Source organism: Hypanus sabinus, chromosome 4 (assembly GCF_030144855.1).
Source record: "Hypanus sabinus isolate sHypSab1 chromosome 4, sHypSab1.hap1, whole genome shotgun sequence".
NCBI classification, from domain to species: Eukaryota; Metazoa; Chordata; class Chondrichthyes; order Myliobatiformes; family Dasyatidae; genus Hypanus; species Hypanus sabinus.
The window spans coordinates 57,567,711-57,583,760 of record NC_082709.1 but is presented as its reverse complement, the minus strand read 5'-3'; the positions used below and the strand labels follow the sequence as shown (position 1 = coordinate 57,583,760).

The following is a 16,050-nucleotide window of genomic DNA, read 5'->3' as shown; positions in this document are numbered from 1 at the left end:
GATGTATTGTATAAACTCAAAAGAGCTGACTGGGTTTCTCCACAGTATGAAAATATTTAAACCTAAGATTCTCATCTCACCTTGAGTGCACAGCAGTAGTCCGTGGGGGCTTTGTACTTGCTTCGATAATCCTGGCCATAGTACACATTCACATGATCCAGCTGAATGAAACAAGCCAAGTCCCGAGAGGTCTGCAAAACAGAATTGTACCAATGTCTACAATATTACTTCTTAAATATAAAATGCAAACACTTCAATAATAAATGTTTATACTTATATGGGCAAGGAAAAGGAAAAAGAAAACAAGCTTCCAAATTCCTAAGTGGAATGATTATTTTTGTTAAATGGAAGTCAGTGGTTGAAACTTATACCAAGAGGTCACTGATGAAGAGCTTCATAACAACCAAATGTTCAGTTACTGTTGCTACTTTGCTGGTCATTTCTCACAAGTATTTCTTAACATACAGATTAAGAGTATTGGTAATAAGAATATGGCTAAAGTGATTGGAACCTCAACTTGTTTAAGTTAACCTACAATACCCTTTCTCCCCTTATCAAGAGCATTAGAACAAAGACTGTTAGGATGGGAAAACAGCTTCTTCCCCCAGGCCATGAGTCTGCCCTGCCACCACCCAGATCTCATCATGTATGAGGTGCTGGGCAGTGCTATACTGTTTACATTTTGGATCGTGTCATAAGTGCACACTATACAAAATATCGCTATTCTAGAATATACCTTATTATTTGTTAATTTATTTGTGGTAATATTACTTTACGTGCTATTTGTGAGTTATTTACTGTGTTGTGCACCTTGGAGTAATGTTGCTTCGTCTGCTGGTATACATGTGTATGGCTGAACAATAAACTTGCAGAACCTATCTACCTTTGCCTTAAAATATTCAGACACTGCTGGGAGTCTTGTTATTACTTGAGAAAAATCTTAAAAATTGTTTCATCCCAGTCATGAGTCTCACAGCAGAACCCGTTTGTAATGTTAGAAACAAACCATCAGATATATTACAATTAATCCATGATGCACATCATTGACATAGATTGTGAATGGCAGGGGCTCATCATTGATTCCTGACAACTAACTGGTCACAAATGCAATCCAAAAATGACCTATATTCCTACAGTCTGTTCAAGTCCATAAAACAATCCTCAATCAATGCCAACGTATTGGGCCAAAACCATGTGCTCAAATTTTACAATTGTTTCTACCATAGTATTTCAGCCACCTAAGGTCTGAGACCTCAGATCTAAGATTCTTTTTTTTAGCTGTACTTACCCAGTTCTTTAACATCCGAACTATTATGGCGACCCACTTTCTGCGCAGGCGAACTGGCTCACAAATAGCCAGCGCGCGGGGGGAGACTTTGGTAATGCACCTCTGATGTCATTTCCTCCCGGAGAGGGCGGGCGCTAGGGATTAAATGCCAGCGCCGTGAAGTTTGAATAAACTAGTCTCGAAACGACTTACCAACTGCGTGTCGTTATTTCAGTGCTGTGTGTAGCACATCGCTACATTGGTGACCCCAACGGTCCAAACAGGATTTGGACCGAAGATGACCGACTCTTCATCTGTTCACGCAGTTTCGCTAAAACTGCTGACTTTCTGGACGCTGTGACCATGCGTGTGGTTCAGCCAAGCAGAAGCCCAGTTCTAGGTTCGGCAGATACCTTCTGATTCCACGCATTACTATCACTTGGTGAGCGCCCTTGACCAGGAGACGGCCGCCCAGGTTGCGGATTTCATACAGTCACCCCAGAAGAAGGCAAATATGAAGCATTCAAAGTGCTGCTCATTGGGACCTTTGGCCTCTCATGGCATGAGCCCGCCTGCTTCACCTGGACAGTCTGGGAGACAGACTGCCATCAGCATTGATGAGCGAGATGTTGGCCATGGCTGACGGACAGAAGCCCTGCCTCATGTTTGAGCAAGCGTTCCTAGAGCAACTGCCCGAGGACATACATCTGCTGCTGGCCGACGCAGATTTCAGCCAACCCGGGAAGGTGGCAGCCCGGGCAGACGTGCTGTGGAAAGTCAAGAGGGAGAGTGTGGCATCTGTCGGTCAGATTACCAGGCCACATGCCCAACAGCAGACCAGACCAGGCCCAGCAGGGGGCGCACACAACACAGAGGCAGGAGTGAGGAGGCCAGTGAACAGTGGTGTTTCTACCACTAGCGGTGGGGCACAAAAGCCTGCCGTTGTCGCCCGCCCTGCAAGGGCCAGGGACAGCTGCCGCTAATGACTATGCAGCTGGCCACCAGGACAGTCTCTTGTACGTCTGGGACAAACAGTCGGGACGCCACTTCTTGGTCGACACCGGAGCGGAAATCAGTGCCTTGCCCCCGACGGGGTATGACACCTGCAACAGAAAGCCAGAACCCACCCTGAGGGCTGCAAACGGCAGCACGATACGGACCTACGGCACCCGCACAGTGCAGCTGCAGTTCGGCGCCAGCTGGTTCACATGGGACTTCACACTGGCCGCTCCTGGGGGCAGACTTCTTGCGGGCTCATAGCCTGCTGGTCGACTTGCAAGGGAAAAGACTAGTACATGCCGAGACTTTCCAGACGTTCTCCCTGGGTGAAGCCAAGTTGCCGGCCCCACACCTGGACTCCATCACGCTGTCGGACAACGAATTCACCAGAACCCTGGCGGACTTTCCATCGATTCTGGCACCGTAGTTCATGGCAGCCATGCCCAGACACGGAGTTCAGCACCACATCCCGACCAAGAGACCACCCCTCCACACCTGTGCACGAAGGCTCCCCCTGGAAAAGCTCCGCCCGGTGAAGGAGGAGTTCAAGAGAATGGAGGAATTGGGGATCGTACGGAGGTGTGACGGCCCATGGGCCTCCCCCTTGCACATGGTGCCCAAAGCAGCTGGGGGTTGGAGACCATGCGGCGACTACAGCAAACTGAACGAGGCTACAACTCCAGACCGCTACCCCATGCCGCACATACAGGACTTTGCAGCAAACCTGCACAGAGCAAGAATATTTTCCAAAGTAGACCTCGTCCGGGGATACCATCAAATCCCGGTGCACCCTGAAGACATCCCCAAAACAGCACTTATCACCCCGTTCCGCCTGTTCGAGTTCCTCCGAATGCTGTTCGGCCTGAAGAATGCTGCACAGACGTTCCAGCGGCTAATGGATGCGGTGGGACGCAACCTGGACTTTGTGTTCCTCTATTTGGACGACATCCTTATAGCCAGCAGTAGTCGCCAGAAGCATCTGTCCCCACCTCCGCCAGCTCTACTCCCGCCTGAGTGATTTCGGCCTCACGATCAACCCAGCCAAATGCCAGTTTGGTCTAGATACCATCGACCTCCTGGGCCACAGGATTACCAAAGACGGGGCAACACCTCCGCCCGCCAAGGTAGACGCGATCCGCCACTTTGCCCGGTCCAACACGGTCAAAGGCCTACAGGAGTTCGTTGGTATGGTGAACTTTTACCACTGTTTCCTCCCCTCAGCAGCCCGTATCATGCGCCCTTTGTACACCCTGATGTCGGGTAAAGGGAAGGACATTATGTGGGATGAGGAGGCTGCGGCTGCTTTCGTTAAGGCCAAGGAAGCCTTGGGCAGATGCTGCGATGCTGGTGCACCCCAAAACAGACGTTTCGACCATACTCATGGTGGACGCATCTGACACGGCAGTCGGTGGGGTGCTGAAGCAGCTCATCGAGGGGCACTGGCAACCCTTGGCATCCTTCAGCAAGCACCTACGACCACCCGAACTCAAGTACAGTGCTTTCGACCGGGAGCTGTTGGCACTGTATCTGGCAATCCAGCATTTCAGGTACTTCTTAGAAGGCAAGCCGTTCACCGCGTTCATAGACCACAAACAGTTGACCTTCGCGTTCACGAAGGTGTCTGATCCCTGGTCGGCTCGCCAGCAGCGACATCTGTCCTACATCTCCGAGTACACGACGGACATCCAGCACGTCTCGGGAAAGGACAATGTCGTGGCGGACGCACTCTCCAGACCAACTATCCAGGCCCTGTCCCTGGGGGTGGACCATGCAGCACTGGCAGAGGTGCAGCAGGCAGACGACGAGATGCCCAGCTACAGGACTGCAGTCTCGGGTTTGCAACTGCAGGACTTTCTCATAAGCCCAGGTGAGAGGACCTCCTGTGCGACGTGGCTACCGGCCAACCTCGCCCCATCGTCCCGGCAGTCTGGAGGCGGCGAGTTTTCAACTCCATACATGGTTTGGCGCACCCATCTATCAGGACAACCGTCTGGCTGGTCTCCAGCAAGTTTGCGTGGCAGGGACTTCGCAAGCAGGTCAGTGAATGGGCCAGAACGTGCACGCAGTGCTAAACAGTCAAGGTGCCAAACTGAAGCCCCGCTGCAGCAGTTCGAACCCACCCACCGGAGGTTCGATCACATTCATGTGGATATCGTGGGGCCCCCTACCAGTGTCCCGAGGAGCACGGTACCTTCTAACTATGGTAGACCGGTTCACGAGGTGGCCAGAGGCGGTCCCGCTCACCGACACATCTGCCGATTCCTGCGCCCGAGCGCTGATTGCAACCTGGGTACCGGCTCACATTACCGCTGACAGAGGCACCCAGTTCACTTCCAGCCTGTGGTCGGCTGTGGCCAGCTTGTTGGGAACACAGCTACACCACACTACTGCCTACCACCCACAGTCGAACGGACAAGAGGAACGCTTCCACTGTCACTTGGAGTCGGCTCTAATGGCCCGCCTGAGAGGACCTAACTGGGTGGATGAGTTTCCCTGGGTCCTGCTTGGAATTCGCACAGTGCCCAAAGAGGATCTGCACGCATCGTCGGCTGAGTTGGTGCACGGCACACCCCTGGCCATCCCGGGAGAGTTCATACCAGCCCCAAGGGGGCAAGAGGAAGAACCCGCAGCAGTCCTGGACAGACTACGCGAAAGGCTCGGCGACCTGGCACCCATACTGACTTCACAGCACGGACGGACCCCGACCCATGTACTCAAAGACCTGCAGAACTGTAAGTTTGTGTTTGTACGAAGGGGTGGACACCGGGCACCGCTACAGCGGCCGTACGAGGGGCCGTTCAAGGTGATCAACAACAACCGGTCCACGTACGTTCTGGACATTGGGGGGAGAGAGGAGGTTTTCACGGTGGACTGACTCAAACCAGCCCATGTGGACTTGGCGCAGCCAGTCGAGGTTCAGGCACCGCGACGCAGAGGCAGACCTCCCAAACAGAGGCTGATCCAGACTGTGGACATTGGGGGGTGTATCGCCAGTTCTGGGGGAGGGGTTATGTGGCAACCCACTTTCTGCGCAGGCGAACTGGCTCACAAATAGCCAGCACGCAGAGTGAGACTTTGGTAATGCACCCCTGACATCATTTCCGCCCGGAGAGGGCAGGCGCTAGGGATTAAGTGCCAGCGTCGTGAAGTTTGAATAAACTAGTCTTGAAACGACTTACCAACCGCGTGTCATTATTTCAGCGCTGTGTGTAGCACATCGCTACACTATCTATCTTACTATCCATTTTGCACAGATCCTATAGCAATTAAGTGTTCTGGAATATTTAGTTGACTTAGTCACTTTCCAAGCACATCTTACATATTTAATAATGCTTGTACTATTAATTCACTCACTTGCTGCTATGCATTTAGATAACGATCAGTTTTGTAGCTTTTTCATTTTATTGTGTTTCTATGCACTATCCCTTTTTGACCGACTAGTTCTCCTTGACCATTTTGCTTAGCTTCACGACTGCTTTGTTCCTTGCTTTTAAGTTTCTAAATTTCCCTTGACCAAAATCTTATCGAGAGCCCCAATTATTTGATTTGTCAGAATACTGATCCCATCCCAATTCCAATGAACCCCATCCCAAAGGAGATCCTCGTTTTCCTAGTGCTGCTGCCAGTGCCTCAAGAATTGAAACCAACTTCTGCCACCAGTTTTTAAGCCAGGCATTTAATTCTTTGACTTTATATACTCTACGCCAATGTGCACATGGCCCATGTAATAAACCAGAGATTTTCATTGTGATCCTCACTTTTTATTTGGATTCTGGCCTTTGACATTATTTCAGCAGAACCACTTTCTGTGTCCTACCTATGTCAGTGGTCCCCAGTCAGAACACTACAATTGCTGATTTCCCTTCCCATTCCAAAATGCTCTTCAGTCCATACAGATTCCACAAAGGTGACCCCAGGCAAACAACACAGTCATCATGATTCTTACTCATGAGTACCAGGAACTGTCTGTATCCCTCTAAATGTACTTTTTTCTATGATTAGTATATTCCTTTCCAATCTATCAGTGAATGGCCAATCATTCAGAGAATTACTGTGTGGGAAGAAATTAATTTGTAGAGCTACAGGGAAATTTGAAATTGAGGCACCATTCATTTACCTGTAGGGAGCTCCACATATTGGACTAATATATATTTTAAAACACATACCTCATTCTAAAGTTATGTATGACTTTTATTGCAGTTAAAATTAGCCTTTGATTTTCCCATTATTCCTGCACATTTTTCTTCCCCTTTATCTTCCTTTTAATCAAATCCTTAACTTGTATACCATGAAGTGTCTTAAGGTAATTACCTCATAATATTCACATTTCATGTTCTAAAACAATACCCCTTTCCCAGATCAGATAAGCCCCTCCTACACTTTTCCTAAAAATGCTTAATGTTAATAAATTCAGGATCATGCAGTCTCGAACGTCAGATATTTCCAAATAATTACCAATGGAGATGGAATGTCTAAAGTCAAGAACATCACAGAATACAACACAAGGCATGGTGGGATTTGTTGTAGTGGTTTCAGCAGCGTTCCCAAAAGCAATTAAATCTTTCACTGAAGTTAATCAGCTGCCATGTCTTTAATAAACAAAGAAGAACCTCAGTTTAAAAAAAAAATTACCTTTGTTTTTCCCTTTGGAACATAATAGATTCCAGAAGCTCTGAGTAGGAAATAACGCTTCTTCCATGATTTCTTGCCATCTTCTTTCAGCCAAAGTAAGCCTTCAATCTCTGGAACAGTCACAGAACTTCCACAGAAAAATTCCTGTAGTTTAAAAAAAAAATCAGAGTAATCCATGCACAGTAAAGATCAAAATGCAGGAATAGCAAATCACCTAGTCTGGCTGCTAGAAGCATGTAAGTTTAACATGTACTTAAAGAAAGCATACCAATAACTTAAACTTTTTATAAACACTGAATTTGGGTGATGAGAGGTATAGAACATTGGCACTTTTAAGCAGACACATCTTGCAATTCCTGGCTATGGAGCAAATATCATTCACGATTAATTTGAAGTTGTTCAATTGTGCTCAGCAAATTTCACTTTTCCATCCTAATAGTTGTTGCCATTATTTGTTCCGCTTATTCTCAGATGGTGCTCCCAGACGGGCAAGTGTACAGCTGAATACAGCTGAAGCTAGCTACACATACAGACTTTAACAATTTGACAGCTCACATTTTCTTGTAATATTTTTGTTGGATCATACATAGATTATAATCAGAACACCATGATTTAATAAAAAGATATCCTACAAATTTCTATTTAGCTTTACTATTCTGAAAGTTTTATTGCTTCATTGCACTGAACCCTTACAAACTGGGAATGAGTTATTTTGCTAGATTCAGTCAGGGAGAATAATTATTTTCTTGATAAAGTTTAAAGCAATCCAATCTCAGTTTTTTTTTCTCTGAAAATGTAGGTATTTTCTCCAATTGGATGCATGTTTGGGAATCTAAAATACAGATAGAAAATGCTGGAAACATTCAGCAGATCAGTCAGTATCCACAGATGAGAAACAGAGTTAAAGACCTTTTCACCTGAAACATTAACTGTTTGCTTCAGTTCTAAAAAATAGTTCAATCCAATACATGACAAGACCTGTTTCTGGATGAAATTTTGTTTCATAATGCGTTTTTGCATTTTTATTTCAGCCCTTCCTCATACATTTTTGTTTATTTTTGCCAAACACTTGCTTGATAACATTTTGTGTCGAGCAGCAATGAGTGAGAGAGTTTATTTGTTGGTAATGCTGCACAAGATTTAAAAAGAGCTCGGGTGCTTTTCAGCTTTTTTCTCAACGAGTGGCAATCAGTGCAAGAAGTTGTTCGTTGGTGATGCAGCACAAGGTTTAATAAGACCTCAGGTGTTTTTTGGCATTTTTTCAGAAGGCAGCAATCAGTGTGTGGCCAATAAAAAGAAAGAAGGTGTAAGCTGAGCAACCACTTTTGGAATAGGGTATGGTTAGAGTGGTCCGGCTTTGGTAAGCACAGCTGGAGGTTCTAAGCACTCTAAGTAAGAAATTTTGTAGTAATTTTGTGTTCTGTGAGTACATAGCTAGTGTGCTGGGAATGGATCTGGAAGTAGTGGTATGTTCCTTGTGTGAGATGTGGGAAATTTGGAAGACCTTCAACCTCCCTGTTAATTACATCTGTATGAAATGCATCGAGCTACACTCCATATAAAGACTATGTTAAGGAACTGGAGCTATAGCTCAATGACCTTTGGCTCATACAAGGAAAGTAGTCACCCCCAAGTCCCTGGATGACTGTCAGGAGGAGGAAAAGGAACAGACAGCCAGTGCAGAGTATCCCTGTGGCCATTTCCTTCAATATTAAGTATACAACCTTTGGATACCTTTGGGGGCTGGGGAAATGACTTACCATGGGGTGGAGGGGGTGGAGATGAGGACTGCAACAGTGAGAGGGGATTCCATAATTAGAGGGGTAGAAAGATTCTGTGGACTTGAAAGAGACACACGAACGGTATGTTGCCTCCAAGGTGCCAGGATCAGGGATGTCTCAAATTGGATCCATGGCATTCTAAAGAGCGAGTGTGAACATCTGGAAGTTGGGGTACATATTGGTACCAATGACGTAGGTAGGAAAAGGAAGGTAGATGTGAAGAGAGAAAATAGGGAGTTCAGCAGAAAGCGGAAAAGCAGGGTGGTAATCTTTGGTCACCGCCAGTGCCACAAGTAAGGGTAGGAATAGGATGAAATGGCAGATGAATGTGTGACTGAACAGGTGCAAGGGGCAGGGTTTCAGATTTCTGGATCACTCTGTTCTCTTCTGGGGAAATCATGCTGTGTACAAAAAGGACAGGTTAAACCTGAACCCAAGGGGCACAAATATCCTCTTGGGCAGGTTTGCTGGAGCTGTTGGAGAGAGTTTAAACTAATTTGGTGGGGGGATGGAAACTGGACTGATAGGGCTGAGGATGTTGGTATACAAGGAGATACAGTATATAGTGAGACTGTGAGGAAGGACAGGCAGATCATTGGACAAAACTGCAGTCAGTGGGAGGAGTTAATGTGTAACTGGGGGCCTACAGCAACAAGGGTAAAGAATACAGGACTAAAGGCACTATATTTTAATGCACTCAATACAAGGAATAAGGTAGGTATGATGTTGTGGGCATCTCCAAAGTCATAGTTTGGGTGTTATGTAATGATCCAAATTTGATTAGGAAGCTTAAGGTAAAGGAACACTTAGGAGACAGTGATCATAATATGACAAAATTCACCCTGCAGCTTGTGAAGGACATCTAAAATCAGATGCATCAGTATTACATTGGAATAAAGGGAATTACTGAGGCACGAGAGAGGAGCTAGCCAAAGTTGATTGGAAAGGGACACTAGCAGGGATGACAAAATAGGTGTTTCTGGGGCAAATTTGGAAGGTGCAAGAAAGATATATCCAATGATGAAGAAATATTTTAAAAGGAGGATGAGGCAACGATGGCTGACAAAGGAAGTCAAAGACTGCTTAAAAGCAAGAGAGAGGGCATATATTAGAGGAAAAAGTAGTGGGAAGGTAGAGGATAGGGAAGCTTTTAAAAAATTAACAGAAGGCAACTAAAAAAGCCATAAAGTGGGAAAAGATGAAAATATTAAGATTCAGCTAGCCAATAATATAAAAGAGGACACAAAAGTTATTGTCAGATATTTAACAGTAAAAGCGAAACGAGTAGATATTGGATTGCTGGAGAATGACGTTGGAGACGTAGTAATAGGAGACAAAGATGAACTGAATCAGTATATTGCGTCAGTCTTTACTGTGGAAGACACAAGCAGAATGCCAAACTTGTGAGTCTCAAGGAGTGTCATTGCTATTACTAAGGAAGCTATTTACTTACTATTACTTTACATTACTATTGCTTGGGAAGCTGAGAAGTCTGAAGGTACAGTGCCTATAAAAGGTATTAAGCCCTCTTAGAAATTTTCACATCTTATTGATTTACAACATTGAATCACAGTGCATTTAATTTGGCTTTTTGATACTGATCAACAGAAAAGACTAGTGTCAAAGTGAAAACATTTCTACAAATTGGTCTAAATTTATTACAATTATTAAACACAAAACAATTAATTGCATAATTACTCACCCCCTTCAAGTCAGTATTTAGTACAGGCATGGGCAAACTATGGCCCGGGGGCCATATGTGGCCCGTTAAGCTTTTTAATCCAGCCCGCAGAACTTGATGAAATTATATTAATAAACCTTGTTAACGTTTTTCCCCGCAATTCTGGCGTTTTCCCAATAGATGACGCACTCTATATACATTTGTGGCGACCCATTTCCTGGCACATCCGAACCGGCTCACAATTAGCCAGCGTTCCGGCTAAGGGCGATAGCCTACGGGGATTTGCGAGCACAGAGCTTTGGAGCCTCTGCGCCACGGGGGACAGGTTGAGGGAGGCTTAAAAGTGAGGCTGGGGATTTCGAATAAAGGTTTTTTCTTCGACTGCAGTTACCGACTCCGTGTCGTAATTTTAGCGCTGCATGTAACACACCGCTACACATTGACCTTTGTTGAGGTGCAGCGTATTACTCCACATTTGCACTTTACTCTTTGTTCGGCTCGACCTATTTGTGTGAACAGGCGTTCAACGTCATGAACATCAACAAAGCCAGCCACAGATCCAAGTTAACTGACCAACACCTCAGATCCATCCTGAGAATCACCACAACAAAACTAAATCCAGACTTTGATGCGCTGGCTAAAAAGGGAGACCAACAACACAGTTCCCACTGAAATTAAAAATAAGTTTCTTCGTTGTGTTATGTAAAAAATGCATTTGAAAATATTTTTTTCAATAAGCCTTACATGTTACATGTCATTTCTGTTAAGTGATGGACATGAGTAGTGCGCAGGTGCACGTACGTTCTCAAAATAAAAAATGCGCTCCAGATCAAATAACGCGCTCTGCATACTGGTGCACTGTCACTGTTCTGTCCTTGTGCTGGTTGTTATTGAGGTTTGGCACAGGGGACAATTGAATAAGAAGGAGCAGGACAAGTAGACCTGCATCTCCTACCGTTTTTGAAATAAAGACAGGCAGGAGGAGAGTGATGATGATAATATCTTGAAGGATAACAGAATTTTCAGTGCTTTAAAATAATAACTGTTACTATTAAAAAAAGCTGTATTTTATTCATTAATTTTCAGTGTTTTAAAAGTCATCTCAATAAATAGCTAAATACCATGGGACTTCAAAGACAGATATTTTGTTGTAATGCATTTGTTCATTTTCAATTGAAATTAAAGCACATGTTTTCTACATATCCCATGATATTTTATTTTCTCTTATGAGGTGTATTACCAAAACACTCCATCCATCTGCTCCTGGTCCGGCCCCCCTGTCAAATTTTAGAACCCTTTGTGGCCCACAAGTCAAAAAGTTTGCCCACCCGATTTAGTAGATGTACCTTTGAAAGCAATTATAGCCTTGAATCTGTGTGGATAAGTCTCTATTCTTTACAAAACTACTTAAGCTCTGTCAGTTTGCATGGGGATGGATCTTGAGTGAACAGCCCTTTTCAAGACCAGCCACAAATTCTCAGTAGATTGAGATCTGGACTCTCACTTGGTCACTCCAGGATGTTAACTTTGTTGTTTTTTTAAGCCATCCCTATGTAGCTTTGGCTTTATGCTTCAGGTCATCACTTTGCTGGAAAACAAATCTTCTCCCACATTGCAGTTCCCTTGCAGACTGCATCAGGTTTTCTTCCAGGATTTCCCTGTATTTTGCTGCATTCATTTTACCCTCCACCTTCACAAGCCTTCCAGGCCTGCTGCAGTGAAACATCCCCATAGCATGATGCAGCCACCACCATGCTTCACAGTAGGGATGGTGGGTTTTTGATTGTGTGTGGTATTTAGTCTGATGGCCAAGAAGCTCAATTTTGGTTTCATCAGACTATAGAATCTTCTCCTAGCTGACTTCAGAGTCTCCCACATGCCTTCTGGCAAACTCTGAGATTTCATGCAAACATGAGGAAATCTGCAGATGCTGGAAATTCAAGCAACACACACAAAACGCTGATGGAACACAGCAGGCCAGGCAGCACCTATAGGAAGAAGCACAGTCAAAGTTTTGGGACGAGACCCTTCGACAGGACTAACTGAAAGAAAAGATAGTAAGAGATCTTAAAGTAGGAGGGGGAGGGGGAAATCCAAACTGATAGGAGAAGACAGGAGGGGGTGAGGTGAAGCTAAGAGCTAGAAAGGTGATTGGCAAAAGGGATACAGAGCTGGAGAAGGGAAAGAATTATTGGATGGGAGGCCTAGGGAAAAAGGGGGAGGGAAGCACCAGAGGGAGATGGAGAACAGGCAAAGAGAGAAAAAATGAAGGGGGCAAGTAAATAAATAAGGGATGGAGTAAGAAGGGGAGGAGGGGCATTAATGGAAGTTAGAGAAATCAATGTTCATGCCATCAGGTTGGAGGCTACCCAGACGGAATATAAGGTGTTGTTCCTCCAACCTGAGTGTGGCTTCATCTTGCCAATAGAGAAGGCCATGGATAGACATATCAGAATGGGAATGGGATGTGGAATTAAAGTGTGTGGCCACTGGGAGATCCTGCTTTCTCTGGCAGACAGAGCGTAGGTGTTCAGTTAAACGATCTCCCAGTCTGCGTCGGATCTCACCAATATATAAAAGGCTGCACTGGGAGCACCAGATGCAGTATACCAGACCAGCCAACTCACAGGTGAAGTGTCGCCTCACCTGGAAAGACTGTCTGGGGCCTTGAATAGTGGTGAGGGAGGAAGTGTAAGTGTAGGTGTAGCACTTGTCCCGCTTACAAGGATCAGTGCCAGGAGGGAGATCGGTGGGAAGAGATGGGGTCTGAATGGACAAAGGAGTCACTAAGGGAGCGATCCCTGTGGAAAGCAGAAAGGGGGGGGAGGGGGAAAGATGTTTTTGGTAGTGGGATCCTGTTGGAGGTGGCGGAAGTTACGGAGAATTATATGTTGGGACCTGGAGGCTGGTGGGGTAGTAGGTGAGGACAAGGGGAAACCTATACTGAGTGGGGTAGCGGGCTTCTCTTCTTCCATCATCAACTTTGCTCTCAAATGCATCTCTCCCATTTCACGCATGCAGCCTTTTATATATTGGTGAGACCCAACGCAGACTGGGAGACCATTTAGCTGAACACCTACACTCTGTCCGCCAGAGAAAGCAGGATCTCCCAGTGGCCACACATTTTAATTCCACGTCCCATTCCCTTTCTGATATGTCTATCCATGGCCTCCTCTACTGTCAAGATGAAGCCACACTCATGTTGGAGGAACAACACTATATTCCATCTGGGTAGCCTCCAACCTGATGGCATGAACATTGATTTCTCTAAGTTCCGTTAATGCTCCTCCTCCCCTTCTTATCCCATCCCTTATTTATTCCCCACTCCTTTTTTTTCTCTCTCTGCCCATCACTTTTTGCTTGTTCTCCATCTCCCTCTGGTGCTCCCCTCCCCTTTTCTTTCTCCCTGGGCCTCCTGTTCCATGATCCTTTCCCTTCTCCAGCTTGGTGTCCCTTTTGCCAATCACCTTTCCAGCTCAGCTTTATGCCACCCCCAACCCCCCACCCCCCGTCTTCTCCTATCATTCCAGATTTACCCCTCCCCCCACTACTTTCAAATCTCTTACTACCTTTTCTTTCAGTTAGTCCTGACGAAGGATCTCAGCCCAAAATGTCGACTGTACTTCTTCCTATAGATGCTGCCTGGCCTGCTGCGTTCCACCAGCATTTTGTGTTCCAGCAGTGACTTTCTCTTTACCACTCGCCCATAATGCTATGACTGGTGAAGCACCCAGGCCACAGTTGTATGTGCAGGCTCTCCTGTCTCAGCCAGTGAAGCTTGTAACTCCTCCAGGGTTGTCACTGGTCCCTTGGTGGCCTCCATCACTAATCCCCTTCTTGCACGGTCACTCAGATTTTGAGGACGGCCTGCTCTAGGCAGATTTACAGTTGTGTCATATTCTTTCCATTTCTTGATAACTGACTTAACTGCAGTACAAGGGATATTCAGTGACTTGGCAGTTTTCTTGTATCCATCTTTTGGCTTGTGCTTTTCAATAACCTTTGGCGGAAGAGCTTGGTGTGTTCCTTTGTCTTCATGGTGTAATTTTTGCCAGGATACTGACTCACCAGCAGTTGGACTTTCCAGATACAGGTGTATTTTTACTACTATCAATGGAAGCACCTCAACTGCACATGGTGATCTCTATTTAACTAAATATGTGACTCTGACCATTTAGCTGCACCAATGATGATGTGGTGTATCATATTAAAGGGGGTGAATCTATGCAATCAATTATTTAGTGTTTTATATTTGTAATTAATTTAGATCGCTTTGCAGAAATCTGTTTTCACTTTGACCCGAAAGTGTTGTTTGCTGTTGATTGGTGTCAAAAACAGCCAAATTAAATCCACTGTGATTCAATGTTGTACAACAATAAAACATGAAAACTTCAGAGGAAGGGTGAATACTTTCTATGGCACTGTAGATAAGTCATCAGATGGACTACACCTCAGGGTTCTGAAAGATTTAGCTCAAGAGATTGTGGAAGCATTAGTGATGATCTTTCAAGAATCATTAGATTCTCGAATGGTTCCCCAGGACTGGAAAATCGTCACTCCACCCTTTAAGAAGGTTGGGAGGCAGAAGAAAGGAAATTATAGGCCAGTTAGCCTGACTTCAGTGGTTGGAAAAATGTTGGAGTCTATTACTAAGGATACTTGGAGACACATGAGAAAATTTGGAGACACATGAGAAAATAGGCCAAAGTGAGCACGGTTTCTAAAGGGGAAATCTTGCCTGACAAATATATTGTAAGTCTTTGAGGGAATAACAAATAAGATAGACAGAGCCAATGGCTGTTGTTTACTTCAATTTTCAGAAGATCTTTGACAAGATGCTGCACATGAGGCTGTGTAACAAAACAAGAGCCCATGGCATTATGAGAAAGGTACTAGAATGGAGAGAAGATTGGCTTCAGGAGGCAAAAAGTGAGAAAAAGGGGACCTTTTCTGGTTGGGTGCTGGAGACTAGTGATGTGCTGCAGGGGTTGGTGTTGGGACCTTCTTTTCACGTTGTATATCAATGATTTGGATGAAGGAATTGATGATTTAGTGGCCAGGTATGTGGACAATGCGAAGATAGAAGGAAGGACAGGTAGTGTTGAGGAAGCAGGGTATCTATAGAAGTACTTACACTGGGGGAATAGGCAACATAGTGGTAGTTGGAATATAATACTTTGGCAGAAGGAATAAAGGTGCGGACTATTTTCTAAGTGGAGAGAAAATTCAAAATTCAGAGGTACAAAGCGACTTGGGAGTCAATGTGCAGGATTCCCTGAAGGTTAACTTGAAGGTTCAGTCGGTGGTAAGAAAGGCAAATCCTATGTTAGCATTCTTTCACCAGGGCTAGAACACAAAAGCAAGGATTTAAAGCTGACGCTTTATAAGGCTTTGGTCAGACCGCACTTGGAGTACCGTGAGCAGTATTATCACCCTGTCTAAGAAAGAGTGTGCTGGTATTGGACAGGGTTCAGAGAAGGTATACAAGAATGATCCCAGGAATTAAAGAGCTAACATATGAAGAGGGCTTGATGGCTCTGGGCCTGTACTTGCTGGAGCTTAGATTAATTTGAGCCGGGGGGGTGTGGGGGGGAGAGAAAGTGGAATCATCACTGAAACCTATCAAATATTGAACGATCTGGATAGAGTGGACATGACGAGGATTTTTCCTATAGTGGGGGAATCTAGGA

General features: G+C 45.3%; 1 protein-coding gene across 6 annotated transcripts in view; it reads right to left on the bottom strand.

Moving 5' to 3' along the window:
• Nucleotides 1-16,050, bottom strand: part of LOC132392788 (ras-associated and pleckstrin homology domains-containing protein 1-like) — a 194,990-nt gene that overhangs the window by 35,348 nt on the left and 143,592 nt on the right. For all 6 annotated transcript variants that reach the window (XM_059967141.1, XM_059967139.1, XM_059967143.1 and 3 more), the window contains 2 exons: nt 6,899-7,042; nt 81-191 (listed from right to left, as the gene is read on the bottom strand). In XM_059967141.1, the coding sequence (XP_059823124.1) occupies nt 81-191; nt 6,899-7,042 (255 nt within the window). The remainder of the gene's footprint in view (nt 1-80; nt 192-6,898; nt 7,043-16,050) is intronic.